At 39.0% G+C, this 15,000-nt stretch overlaps 2 protein-coding genes across 3 annotated transcripts in view; one reads left to right on the top strand and one right to left on the bottom strand.

Moving 5' to 3' along the window:
* Positions 1 to 1,680: 1,680 nt before the first annotated feature.
* commd7 (COMM domain containing 7) lies at positions 1,681 to 9,685 on the bottom strand. Its single transcript, XM_084068785.1, has 9 exons — positions 9,533 to 9,685; positions 8,446 to 8,499; positions 7,416 to 7,518; positions 6,873 to 6,929; positions 6,278 to 6,315; positions 5,737 to 5,827; positions 3,187 to 3,236; positions 2,801 to 2,849; positions 1,681 to 2,605 (listed from the first exon to the last, which is right to left on the bottom strand). Exons 1-9 carry the CDS (start codon positions 9,614 to 9,616, stop codon positions 2,529 to 2,531), a joined length of 603 nt encoding a protein of 200 aa, XP_083924911.1. The 5' UTR covers positions 9,617 to 9,685; the 3' UTR covers positions 1,681 to 2,528.
* A 1,388-nt stretch (positions 9,686 to 11,073) lies between these two features.
* The window catches only part of LOC311054474 (DNA (cytosine-5)-methyltransferase 3B-like), a 51,834-nt gene continuing 47,907 nt past the window's right edge, over positions 11,074 to 15,000 (top strand). Inside the window, exon 1 of one of the 2 annotated variants that reach the window (XM_084070472.1) lies at positions 11,074 to 11,155. In XM_084070472.1, the coding sequence (XP_083926598.1) occupies positions 11,130 to 11,155 (26 nt within the window). In that variant the 5' untranslated portion in view covers positions 11,074 to 11,129. Of the gene's footprint in view, positions 11,156 to 11,209; positions 11,606 to 15,000 lie in introns of those variants that run through there. The other variant, XM_084070473.1, reaches the window with a different exon arrangement.

Below are 15,000 nucleotides of genomic sequence, written 5' to 3'. Positions count from 1 at the left end.
TCCACTTATATGAAGATAGGTTGAAAATGGGAGAAGTCCTTTAACATTTTCTATGTCAACTTTCTATGTCAGAGATGCATAGAATATTTGATTCTGACAAATCCTACTCGTAGTCGTAATACCTTTAAAATCACACTGTACCACAAATAGGATTATCTATAGATGCTTTTAGTTTGCTTGCATCAGGCTTAGGATGACTGTGCATGTGTAGTGTAGACAGGAAAACAATTCTACAGTATCATTTAATAATTCTACAGAATAATTCTTTGTAGCTATATAATGCCTCACTTCGGGAATTCCATTTGTGTTTGAGACTGTTTTCTACAATCAAGAATGCAGTGTTTGAGAGCAACAACATGCCCAGACAGACTCCTCTCTTTAAGGCATTAACCTCTGACCTGTAATCCCTGGGTCAATACTTTTGGTAAACTTCACCTACAGCGAGTCATATCTCTCTCTCTCGCCTCCTTCAACGTTTCACCCTCTCTTCTTTCACGTTTTCATCACTTCCCGTCTGTCTTTCTCTCTCTCACTACGCTTTCTACCTCTGTCACTCTCCTTTCATTTTCTTGGCCCCCCACTTTCCATCAATCTTTCTTCTCTGAATGTCTTTCCACCTACCTTCCTTTCTCTCTCTCTCTCTCTCTCTCTCTCTCCTTCCCTCAGTCGTTCCAGCTCTCACTGAACACCTGGGTGTTCAGGGCTTAAGTTCAGACCAATCATTACCTTTCTGTTCTCAAACTATGGACACAAACACCCCCACACACGTGCATGCACATGGCTCTCTTCCTCTCTCTCAGTCAGCACATGGTCTGAACTACGGCTGGGCAATTAACCGTAAATATATCGAAACCAATATTTATAACCAATGACCGACTTTCTTTTTTCAATTAATCGACAACTAAATCAACTAAATTGATGATTAACCACTTAACCCTGTATACTTCCTTGTACCAAAAAGGGAAAATAACACAGCACATTGCATAGATCTGGTATTTTCACCCGCCCCCCCCCCATCGTTAATTATTAATTGTAATCGAGGCAAAACGTTTTATTTGCAATAATTGTGATACTGATTTGAAGTCATATCGCCTAGCCCTTATCTGAAGTGCTCAGACGGCTCTTTTTTTTTATATACACGCAAATATTATTTTATTTGCTCCCCTTTAGATCCTAGATAACATAGATTTAAGAACACAGTGTGTGGCAGCTGCCAGGTGAAGTTCTTGGAAGTCCACACTTCGTACAGTATGAACTTCCTCTTCCTTATTTTGGTTACAACGGCCCTACAGTACAACGGCTCTTCAAGCATCGATTCATTACTTAACTGACTCCTTCCTTCCACACTAGTGTGTGTGTGTGTGTGTTCCTCATCAGGAAACACACTGATCCACACATATACACATCCACATCGACACTGGTTAGTGTTTGGATACAAAAACACAAAACAAACAGAGTGGAGTTTGCTCTCCTTAATGATTAGCCATGGCAGTTATAAGTGTGATTTAAATACATTAGAATTGTAAAGGTGAGAGGGGAATTCTTTAAAAAAAAACATTGATTGACCAGAATTGCATTTTTCAACCAGTTTTTCTCCAGCCAAAGTAAAGTCGCATTTAAAACAAGTTTGGCTCCCCTGGTCTATAGTGTATCAGACGCTATCACACATGTTTACATTGTATGTTATAGTCAGTAGGTCATTTAATTGAAATAAAACTTCTTCATCCTTATTCTGCTCGAGTGGTACATACAGTATTCAATGACAAAAATATGGATCCACTCTCTCAAGAATATCATTGTGCTTGAGTCTTTCTTTATCTTTCATTTGATTTTATTGGTAGATTATAAAGTATAAACGTATGAGCTTAGTTGAAATGATTCTGGAATGTCTCATTCTTCCATGAATTCTAGAACATCTTGACAGAATTCACACAATTTCTTTGTCTTCACTGGTGTGGAGTCCTGGATCTTTGTCACACGAGCGGACAGACATGCAGGTGTACATACATATCGTCTCTGTCGGGTGGAAACCTCATATGTCCAAAACTGTTACTTTTCAGGATTCAAATAAAAAAAATAGCAAAAGTACCAGATCGACAAGCTCAAAACGCGTTACTTCATGCCACGCTTTGCGCCACACTTCGGCTTGTGGATCTGCTACTTTTGTGTGACCCTGTAGTATGATGAAGTAGGGCATTAGTTTACAAAAAAACACATTAAGGTTGGAATATAGAGATAAGATGTTTCTGCCCGACAGCAACGATATATATACTACCTTAATACATACACATACAAACATAAACTCATATATAAACAACACATGTGCACAAGTACCCGTGCTCACTCACGCCACCTCTCCGTCACATCAGACGCATGAACGCACACACACACACACACACACACACACACACACACACACACACACACACACACACACACACACACACACACACACACACACACACACACACACACACACACACACACACACACACACACACACACACACACACACACACAGAGAAGATTCAGGCGAAGCATTCCATGCTGGTCTTAGCTCTTTCCATCTCATGGAGGAAGTTGTAAAACTGTGGGAGGGTCAACTCTGGGCAAAACAAATATAGAATGTGCATTTGTTACACTCAGGTACTATAGAGCTGAAATATAACAGCTAAAATAATAATCCTGCATATACTGTATTTGCTAGCTATTATTACTCAGTTAGTTATTGTAGTGCTGCCGAATAATATGCATGTGTGCACCGAGCTGCCATTGTGCTAATAACAGTAGACTCACTCACCCATGTACACATTTTCAGTGGAATTCCCCTTTCTGATCACCAACTTCAGCTAAAACACACAAAGTCCACCTTCAACAAGACTCAACAAAGATGTGTAAACTCTGAAGCTGTGTGTGTGTGTGTGTGTGTGTGTGTGTGTGTGTGTGTGTGTGTGTGTGTGTGTGTGTGTGTGTGTGTGTGTGTGTGTGGAGAGAGAGGGTGCGTGCTCGGGGGATTGTGTTCTCTTTGTAGTGCTATGTGATGGCAATGTGGATATTATGAAAAAAATATTTATCTCAATGTATGTGTGTGTGTGTGTGTGTGTGTGTGTGTGTGTGTGTGTGTGTGTGTGTGTGTGTGTGTGTGTGTGTGTCAGTCGCAGTGCTGTGTTTGGTGGAAGTTCTCACCTGTAGAAATATATTGCCAACCTTCTGTATTTCACTGGTGCCAACTGTTACTGTAGAGACAAGATGGGTCACGATCGTTACCATGTCAACGGTGACAAAATCATAAACAAAGACATGATGGTGCAGGTGAGCTTCTCTTAAGTAGAACAAGAAATGTTTATTTAGTCTCAATGGTCAACACAGTTTGTTTCAACATTGTTTTAATACTGACACATTTGTTTCCAAGGATCAACAGTCTATATATCTGAACTTAGAGGGACAGTCCCACATACCTGGCAGAAACTAACCCTAATTATTTTTTGGGGGAAAACTCAGTATTGCCCCTGCGGCAATTTCAGAACAGTTGTTAAGAAATGTTGTTTTTGCTAATGGAGCCCCCATGAAATCAGGAGGTCTCCCTCAATGCATTCCTGAGGTTTAATTAAAGTTGTATTGACTGATAGATTGTTTCTCATAGAAATACATTAGATAGATAGATAGATAGATGCTTTATTTGTCCTCGCGGAAATTAATTTAGCACCAAAAGGAACACATTAGCAATAGAGGTTGGCTCATTTCAATATATAAAATAATTCCATGGGGTCTAAACTAGCAAAGCCTCCAAGATATGGCATACGGTTGTCTGATTTGACACATCATACATTGCAAGCACATGGACACATTCTATACCTAGTCTAGGTGTTACGACCCTATGTAGGTTAAAAGGAAGTAACACAAAGATGACGACAAATTAAGTAAAAAACTTTCAGCAGCAGCATATTGTGTTCATACAAGTGACTTTTTTCTTTGCTCTTCCTCATGGACCTACTTGCGGATTATACCGGTGTGAGTGTCAGTCTATCTTATGTGGATTATGCAGTCGACACGCACTGACATTTTGCACCTTAATCCCATGTTCAACGCACTGGCTTGTCTTTTTGTTTTTTTTCTAGCACCTTAACTAACATCCATAAGTGTATCATGCACAGTGTACTGTACATATGCTGCTGCTACTGTATGCTCACGCACCTTTATACCTTATCTCAGGTACCATGTGTAAATATGTAGATCATTCGTTATCTTGTTTTATCTCCTTTCCCGCCTTGCCCCCCCCCCTCTTCTTCTTCCCTTTCTTTCTTCTATGGAAATAATAATACGATGGGAACTATACACGGAAATGAATTTCACCCACTTCTTTACTTCTGTAAACCTGTGATGTGACAATAAAGCTGGTTCTGATTTTAACTGCATAACGATTTGCAAGTTATGTTTAAGAGAATTTAACAAACATTGTATTGTAGGTAGAGTCCCATAAGGATGTACAGACTGTTCAACCTACACTAGTCTAGGGCTGGTGTGGATATGGACAAAATCAAATATCACAATATCTTTCAGTAAATCCTCTATCGATGTTGTGACAATAATACCAAATTGAGATGACGCTATCGTTTTTTTTTTTTTTATGTATTTGCATCGTGATGTGCTGTGAGCTTATATGCTAGATCTGCTATTTCTTTTAAATGTTTGAAAGTATAAAATAAGGCTTAATAATTAAAACCAGGAAAAGACAACACAAAATCCCAGATGCCTCTAAGAGTCTCATATCACGATATCAATATAATATATATATTTCCCAACCCTACCGTAGTCAGATGCTAATGTACATGTAACTGTAAAGGTACATGTATTATTATGTACTACATAATAGCATGACTACTACTACTACAGACTACAGGTCTTTAGACGTCAAGGTGGTATGGAGAAACAATTGAGTCTGATAGAGTAGAGTTAGAGCACAGTTGTTGACTACATGTTCATATCTAAACAAGCTATCAGAGAGCATTACTGTATGTTAAGATTATGACTCAGTGAGACTCCGACTGTTTTATTTTGTGGGAAAATAGACAAAACGTGAGCCACTGAGAGTCACAGATTTAAAGCAGCATATAAAGTAACCTTTGAGCTCTGTATTCTGTGAAATAAATGAGCAGGATTTAATTGTAAATGTAGTCTTAGCGATGTCATCATCTCCTGTGTACGTGTGTGTTGCAACGTTAGAGAGAGGAAACAGAGAGCAAAAAGGAAAGAGCGTAAGTTATTATGTGAGTTTGGTAACTTTAGAAATTATCTTTACGACAACTGAATGGTTACACAACTCTAGCATGTGCTTCTTATTTAGAAAAACAGCCTGTATGCCACTCACTGAAGATAAATGCTTCAGTACTGGAGTTTCTGTGACTGCAGTCAGTTTCATTGCGAGTCAATTTTGTCAGCCCATTTTGTATCAGTATTGTCTGAAATAAATCTGTGGGCTATAGTTTTACATTTATAGAATCTACCAAACACACCTCTGATCCCGGAAAACCGGCATGCTATGTATAAGAATACATGGTGGAAGCTTTACTGTGGCTCCTTTACTGTCCATGTAGAAAGGCCACCTGGCACGCTAATATTGTGCAATGACTGTGTAATTGGGGCTCAAGTAACCTACACAAAACTTACGTACACAGAATTGATTATGCCAAAATGATATACTTTCATGTGATTTTTTGTAGCTCGGTTTGTCCTTACCTCCAAACTTCCACTCCATATCCACCAGTTGGTTGACCATCACAGTCTGTCCCACTGCTAGCCTGGAGAGCACAGCGTAATGAACACCCCACTGAGAAACACAACACAAAGACAAAGTTACCATAACATAAATAAATGCACACCACTTATTTTACTTTGAAATTACCTACTCAAGATCAAACTATAACACAATGACAATGTTATAACTGTAACTTGCTGTAACCTCAACATAATTAAACCTTCTTGATTTATTTTCCCTGAGAAAATATGAAGTCTGCTGATGTAGCCTCAGAAATGTATATTATATGTATTATATACAATATGTGTGCGAGTTTCTGTGCGTGTGTGTGTGTGTGTGTGTGTGTGTGTGTGTGTGTGTGTGTGTGTGTGTGTGTGTGTGTGTGTGTGTGTGTGTGTGTGTGTGTGTGTTTCTAGGAACTAGAGCATAATTTGCCAATTTGTTAGGTAACTGTAGTTAAGAGTATCAGCTAAATCAAGGCTAAACCATCTAAATGCAGTAAGTGGAAGGGCTGAGATTTACCTGCTGTGAAAAGTGATCAGCTTTGTCTTCATTCAGTCCTGGTTGATCAATAGGGATAATCGAATCAAAACTAGCAATAAAGTGTGATTTTTTTTTTCTTTTTATCAAACTAATGATAGTGCACAGACCTCTCAACATGGTATCAATGAATTTGAGTAGGTCTATCATCATGAATCAGTTTTAAAACTTAAAAACATTTAGGAGTCATGGGGAGTCTTTTCTCTTATTTTTCTTTGTTGAGACAGATAATAGTCAAATTGAGGCAGCATTATTGGGATTCAGTCCTCAGCAAGGAAGGGTTATATGTACTGTACCTACCAGTGGTCTTAACCACTTTGACTATGGTGTCTCTATTTTGGGCATGTCAATATAGATAGACTTTTAAAGAATGTACACACATTGTGAAGATAGCATAAAGAAGCTCACAATGTGTCGCATCGTGACACTCTGTGGGTTATTTTCACATGACACCATCATACAACAAACTATAAAATAGGGATTATGCTTTTATAATACCTTGTACAACGCTGTTGCGTTGTGGAGTACAAATTAAGCACTCTTTGGACTTTGTTAGTGACGAATATCTTTGCCATACCTAATGTCAGAAGGTCTTCTTTGACCTGCTCGGCTGTTAGATTCTTCTTCAAGGCACCTGGAGAAAAAGAAGAGGAACAAAAATTATCTTAAAGGCGTTTCAAGAAAGAGAGGCCAGATGGTAAGGAGATGACATGACACACAAGCTAGACTCAAACTCATGATGTATGTCATGCCCAGGCGTGTGCTCATGTGGTACTACTGTATGTGTACAAACTGGTGGAGCTAGAAGTATGACCTGAGATCTTTACTGTGTAGGACTAGGACAATAAAGTCACCTGACATTTCTCCTCACCGGGTTTCGTTTGACTTAAGCACTAAGTGAAGCAGCTAAAGAATGGAGTGGGACTAAAACTGCAGTTAAAACATACATTATAAAGAGGGACAGAAATGTAGAGATTCAATCAAAACTAATCCAGGGCCATTTTTAAAGATACATGATAAGAGTAATTCTGTGTGCATCTGCTGGATTTTAATGGCCTTTGCAAGAATGAATCAACAGAAAGAGATAGACAGACAGGTTGGATTTTATTATTATAATCACCTTGAGGCACCAGTAGAACACTCTTCATCAGATTCCTTAAAGGTCCAGAACTCATCCCATGTTCTCCTGCAAACTCACTCAACTGCAGCATGAACCGCTCTGCCTACACACATGCACGCACGCACCCACGCATGCACACGCACACGCACACGCACACACACACACACACACACACACACACACACACACAAATCAAGCATCAATCCATAAACACACAAACACAGACATTACAGTTATTTACTTTAACTGCTATATTTAAGTGCAGAGGACCAAGTAAGACCCTAAATCTCCTTTGGTTATTGGTACCCGTTTCTACTCCCCGCAAATGACTACCAGTTTATTCCCTCTCAGGGCATGGCTCTGCATGAGTCTAGCCGTTTAGAAGAGAGCTAACCTCGAAAAGCACTGGACTGATCAGCGCCAAAATGCCAGTAGGCCACAGAAGTACCTCCGCTAACCTTTTTCAAATACGTTTTATACTTTATTAATTTTTAATATAAGTCAAAGAGACTCTGATCGGATGAAACCTTCACCAAATTGGAAGTTATATGTCATAGATATGTAATAAACTGACATCATAGTCATGTCATGACTGACACCACGGGCTGGCCACAAGTCCAAGAGCCACACTGTTTTTATTCTTGCACCTTAGTGGTATCTCTTTACCCCTGTATCTGTCCTGTGTCTCATAATGCTGTGCAGCAATGACAACTGAATTTCCCTCGCAGGATCAACAAATGTCTGTCTAGTGTCTATCACTTTGTAAATGGGCGATCTACAAGCTTGTAGATCATCTATTTTGGGGCAAGTAACAAAGTATAAATGAGGCTTAAATCATCAGTGTCAACTGACCGTGTTCCATCAACATGTTATTTATGTATGTTTGTGCATGCATGTTTCTCAACATGTTGTGCCTCATGTTTGTGCATGAATCTATGTTTCTTCATGCTTTTCCCCCAAAATATTTGGTTATGCATGTTTGTTTATACATGCATGTTTCTCAACATGTTTAGTTATGCATGAGTCTCACCTCCTTCGGCTCTAGCAGAAACTGGAAGAGTATTTCAGTCAGGCGCATAAATTGCTGCAAATAATGACAAAAACAATGATGTCTCATTAGTTTATTTTAAGCTGTAGCTTGATCCCTAACTATTAAACATTAAGTTGCCACCCAAAACTATAAGTATTGTTCAAGTGATTTCCCAGTCTTTATAACCTATAGCATTGTCATTTTCATAAAGGCAGGTTCCACATAACTTCAGAAATATGACTGGCATGCAATTTTAAGTTAACCTGAAAGCAAACCCTAAACTTTCTGTGATGACATTTTTTAAATAACTGTGTTCTTGTGTAGTCACTGCAGTGTTATGGTTTTGTGTCTGCATGATGAGCAACCTCCCATGCAGTGGTGGAAGAAGTACTCAGATATTTTACTTCAGTAAAAGTAGCAATACCACAATATAAACATACTCTGTTACAAGTAAAAGGCCTGTGTTCAAAATGTTACTTGAGTAAAAGTACTAAAGTACTGGCATCAAAATATACTTAAAGTACCAAAAGTAAAAGTACTAACATGTTTGAAAATAGAAGATCTACAAGCTCACAATTTATACATAGGCTATAGGTATATAGTATACATAGGCTATTTTCAAATAGCCTATGTATACTATATACCTTTTTTTAAAATGTATAAAATAGGGCTGAAGTGGTTAATGTATGTTTTATAATACAATCATTTATATCTACAAAGTAACTACTAACTAAAGTTTTCAAATACTTGTACTGGAGTAAAAGTACAATATTTGCCTCTGAGATGTAGTGGGGTAGAAGTAAAAATACCTCAAGCTCCCATGTGTGATCAGGTTACTGTATGAGGCTGTCACATGAATCACATGACCTGCCACACTGTCACTGTCACACTGATTTGTGCATAAACATAGTAGGGCAACACGCTACATTTAACTATAATATACAGCACAATACTTTGTCATTTGATACAAATGTAACTCTAGTTGTATGACTGCTGTTAGAAAGCAGTAACGCAGTGTTTACAAGAAGAATGATACATGGTGACTTGGAATAGTTAGTATGTTGCAGGGAGAAAGACAAAACAATACCTGCTCGTTGAATTTATTCAGATTTTGGAAGTCGTTGCTGACAGAATCGGGTAAGACATCTTTAGTGAACTGTAACTGCAACATTGTTGCAGAGAATGAATCCCTGGGAAATGAAAGGGTTGGTGGTTTATTTTATTAATTCTAGAGGACGGACTTCCGTGTTCTCCGGTGCGCATGGCGCATGCGTGAGCTGCCAGCCCAGCCTGCCTGCCTGCTGTGGATTCACTCCAGCACTTTCACAACTATGCGCTGAGAAGCATAGAAAGTAACTTTCTATACATTTACTCAAGCACTGTAAATGGAGTATTTCCAATTTTCAATACTTTTGCTTCTACTCCACTACATCTAATAGGCAAATATTGTACCTTTTACTCAACTACAATTACAACTACAAAACCTTAGTTACAATTTACTTTGTAGATTTAGATTATTATACAAAACATACATCACCCACTTCAGCCCTATATACATTTCGGCCTTTTGAAAATAGCCGATCAGGTAATAACACACCAAATATGTTATGTGAGTGTAATGTAGGATAGTTTAGCTGGTTGGGAAGTTGTGACCACTGTGGTGCATTGGTAAAAATGCAGAGAGGCTTCTTCTTCTCTTTGAGGGTGTTTATTATAAAACCTTTAGAGAAAGTGCTGTTCAAAACACAGTCCCATGTTGCAAATAATAAACCATAAAGGAGCTTCGGAGATGTAGTCCAATAATCTGTAATAAGTAATAATCTGTCAAGCAGAGAAAAGCTCTTCACTCAACAAATGCTGCAAACATGCTGACAAATGTATGCCCCTCTAATCAACACACCAGGGCCAAACTAAATTGAACACACCTGGCCCTGGGCCTGTGCTATAATTCAGTCTCTCTCTCTAGGCTGAACACAATTATCAATCAAGTGATACAATACGCATAAGGTCACTGTGACCCACGTAGCTAAATAGTCCTTCATCACAGTGAGCTAATTAATCAATTAATTGTTTATTTAAAAAAAAACTGTTTAGAACATGTTTTGTCAATAGAAAATAGTCAACTTGATTCAGCAAAGTATTTCAAATGGGAATACATTCTGTACACACATTATAATCTTCAGTAACCCTATCCATGTAAATCAAATGAACAGTGAGGATCTTTTATTCCACTACAATTATTTGAAAACTTTAGTTACTATTAGTTACTTTGCAGATGTAAATGATCATATTATAATACATGCATAACCACTTTAGCCCTATTTTATACATAGGCTATTTGAAAATAGCCAATCTACAAGCTCACGGCTGTAAAATCTTCTATTTTCAAACATTGTAGTACTTTTACTTTTGGTACTTTCAGTATATATATTTTAATGCCAAAACTTTTGTACTTTTACTCAAGTAACATTTTGAACACGTGACATGCCTGTCACTAACAGAGTATTTATACGTAGCATTACTACTTTTACTTAAGTAAATATATCTGAGTACTTCTTCCACCACTGGTGAAAGACAAGGAGGGGAGGAGTGACACCGGCACCTTGGAAGAGCCTTGATATTTCCGCGCAGCCAATCACTCCTTTTCTCCCTCCTCTCTCACTCTGTCCCTCTTTCCTAAGTAAATGCACGCACGGCACGACGGACACAGGTAAGCGTTTAATACCCCCGACTCACATTCATCTGACTTTATAGTGTGTGTGTGTGGGTGTTCAAGAGAGAGTGAGACAGACTCACAGACAGACAGCGAGAGAGAGTGAGAGAGTGAGAGAGAGCGAGAGAGATAGTGAGACTGAGAGAGTGGATGAAAAAATAGTTAGAGAGAGAGAGAGAGAGAGAGAGAGAGAGAGAGAGTGCACAAGTTCACAACAGCAGCACAGGAGAAAGTGAATTTCTTTAGCAGCATGCTTCTTGAGTGGAAAAGGTGAAAAGTTCTGCTGCAGGACTAGTTCGATTTTTTGTTTTATTTGATAAGAGGTTTTTTTTAGGGATTATTCATTTTTTTAGAAGGTGAAGAAGATTCTTTCGAAATATTTTCCATCGCGGAAAAAACAACATCCATTCTGAGGTGGCAAGGTCTGCAAGGAGCGTGCGTGGTTATGTAAGTGTCATACAACAAGGACTAACAACAGGGCAAGTATTACTGGAATTTATGGGCGAATGACTTATTACGGATGATTTGATTTACCATGTTGATGTTTGAACCTGCGGTAGTTTAGTTATTGTTCACACAGAGTCATTGTTGTTTGGTGATGTTTTCGAGCACGTTGTGAAAAGTTTACAGTCGTACAGTTTGACCATGTGCAGTTGTGTGCACGCTGTCTAGTCTGTCGCACGTAAACTGCAGCTTTCGCGTCAGCGTTGCCAGGTCCACTTGTTTTAAGCGACTTTGGGATTCTTTTTCTGTAAGGTTGCTTAGTTTGGTAGTTTGCAGGTTGCGTTTTTTTGGCCTTGTTTCTTAATGTTGTTTAAACCACGTGGTTCTTCAACATTTTCATGTGAATGACGGTGACCCCCAAATTAATGTGTATTTGTCTGCAGACCCCCCCCCCCCATCTGAAAACATTTTTGTTCCAGCAGGGACCCCCCCCATACACGATTTGCGTTGTCAAAATGTTTCGTAGATATTCAAAAATGTTCACATCTTTGAGATCTTTTTGAAAATAGCAGATCTACAAGCTCACAACGCGTCGTGATGCGACGCGTTGTGAGCTTGTAGATCTGCTATTTTCAAAGGGCTCATAGCAGCCTATAGTAGCTTATTTTGGGCTTGTTTTCATAGACCCGGTTGCTTGTTTCTCTCTCAAAACCTGGCAACGCTGCTTCGCGTACAGATGTTGCAGGTCTAAACTTATGTTGTTGTTTTTAACGAGAATGTTATGTAGGTTTAATTGCATTTGGCCATTTGAGTGCATTTCAGCGTTGCTCTTTTTGCACTCGCAGTGGTGTAAAGTAACTACATTTACTCAAGTACTGTACTTAAGTACAATGTTGAGGTATTTTTTTTTACTTTACCTGAGTATTTCCAATTTTCAGTACTTTTACTTCTACTCCACTACATCTCAGAGGCAAATATTATACTTTTACTCTACTACAATTATATGAAAACTTAGGTACCATACTAGTAGATTTCGATTATTATTACAAAACACGCTATCTTCAGATTATTTTGAAATGGGACATTCTGCATAATAAGTAGGCTACTTTCTACTTTTGTCTCTTAATAAGTACATTTTGATACCAATACTTTTGTACTTTTACTTCCGGGGTTTTACTTAAAACATAGTAATTTTACATTGCAGTAATTGATGCTTTTACTTAAGTAAAAAATCTGAGGTCCCCTTTTTCCACCACTCACTATATCTATTAACCCACAAGTAACATACAGTGTTACTCATGACATAATACAGACAGCTTAGCACTTTGGCAAATTACTGTACATTCAATGCTTATTATTTCAATTTGCGGGTCCTGTAGTTTATGGTATAATAGGATATCTTTGGCGATATTTCATGGTAATCCAGTCATGCTGAGCTCTTACAACCAAGTTCGTCGTATTTAATCACGCTGTGATGCCTCCACAAGTTCTGTCATGAATGATATCTAATTCATCTGGATGCCAATAAAATGGTTTATTCAGTGGGTAGGCTACTACGCATGAACTGAACGCATTCAGCCAGGTACATTCCGTCCTCTCAGGATCCACAAGAAAATAATTTAGGCAATATTGCCTAACAGATTGTAAAAAAAAATACTAAAAATAACCTAATGTGATATATATAAGGCCAGGGGTCTTCAACGTTTTCAGGCCAAGGACCCCCTAGCTGAGAGAGAGATGAAGCAGGGACCCCCTCTATATTGTATGAAATTGTGTTTCAGATTATACTTTTTTTGTTGGTCTGCTCTTTTTCTCCTCTACACCTATACCTCTTTACCAAAAATAGCCGATCTACAAGCCCACAACGCCTCGCAGCGAGAGGCGTTGTGAGCTTGTAGATCGGCTATTTTTGGCTAAAGTTCTCCTCAGAAAAGGGATACTAGGGTTCAAGTGGTTAATGTAAAAACAAATAATCATATCACACAAAGATTTGGGGGACCCCCTGTAGTAACTCTGAGGACCCCCTAGGGGTCCCGGACCCCCTGTTGAAGACCCCTGAGGTAGGCTAATAAAGCTGAGCTCAGCTAGACCCCATGTACTCTGACGTCACAACAATGATATGTACTAAATGTTAAACTAGCATATGTTGACAGATAAAATATGTTAAGTAAATGGCAGTATTATTAGGGGAGACAATGAGGAAGTACTGACTCACATGCATATTCAACGGAAAAAGTACCCTATGCAATGCATTGGACGTGCATGTGGATGTTCGCACGAGACCATTTCCTAATTTATGTGCGCTGAGGCGCGTGTCAAGTAAGCACCAAGACCAAAAGGTCTCATTCCCTACTTTCAACATTTTTGTCATATTTCAACCTTGTCCTCACTAATGCACATTGTAAGATGTATCATTTCTGTCTACTCGCTCTGTCTCAGAGGTGGACTGTGGAAACTTCAGAAACATGCCTACCAATGACATCATCGGTCGGCAGGTTAGCTAATGTCAAACAACATTTAAAACTTTGAAGTTAGTACTTACTCAAGTTACTCTTGAAAGTTTTTTCAGTACAGAAGTGGATTAATGGACTAAACTCCAGTAGTAGCCTTTGACCTCTAACATGTATTGCTGCTGTTTGTCAAAGTGCCAGTAAAGATGGTAACTGTCAAAGTATTTCCTTAAGAATAGAGATGCATTCATCTGGCTTGGCTGAGCGTCTATACGTCAGCAGGGGTGTTGGAACAGCAGCAGTGGGACAGAGGAGCTATGACCTCCTGGTGGGGACTCCTCACAGGCAGGTGAGGCTGTAGGGTACAGTAGCAGTGGAAACACAAAAATATGTAGGGAGGATTAATTGACATCCTACTATAAATGTGTGAAATCTCTGTCTGTCCGGCTGTGCGTGTGTCTGTAGTTCACGTAACTCCAGAACCATCTGACCGACTGATTTCAAAGTCGGTGTGCTGTCGATATATATATATATATATATAATATACACTAAGAAAATAATTGATAATTGCAGCCCTACTCAAGAATGTGCTATTTAATAACATAAGCTACCGAGCGGATAGTATAGTCTGGGTTTGATTTAGGAAACTGGTGTGGACAATGGGATTGTACATGGACAGTGCATTATATGGCCAAAGAGGGGCCATACAGTACACCACTGAGGAATGCAGAACCCAGAGAGACCCTGAGGACCTCAAACACACACACACACACACACACACACACACACACACACACACACACACACACACACACACACACACACACACACACACACACACACACACACACACACACACACACACACACACACACCTTTTGGAAAGTGAAAAATTCCCCTCTTGCAATGCAGTCCCTAATCTCCAGTCACCAGACACAACTTTGATGT

Source organism: Gymnoscopelus microlampas (assembly GCF_963454915.1).
Source record: "Gymnoscopelus microlampas genome assembly, chromosome: 10".
Classification (NCBI taxonomy): domain Eukaryota; kingdom Metazoa; phylum Chordata; class Actinopteri; order Myctophiformes; family Myctophidae; genus Gymnoscopelus; species Gymnoscopelus microlampas.
Note: the sequence above shows the minus strand (reverse complement) of the source record. Positions and strands in the feature narration are given on the sequence as shown.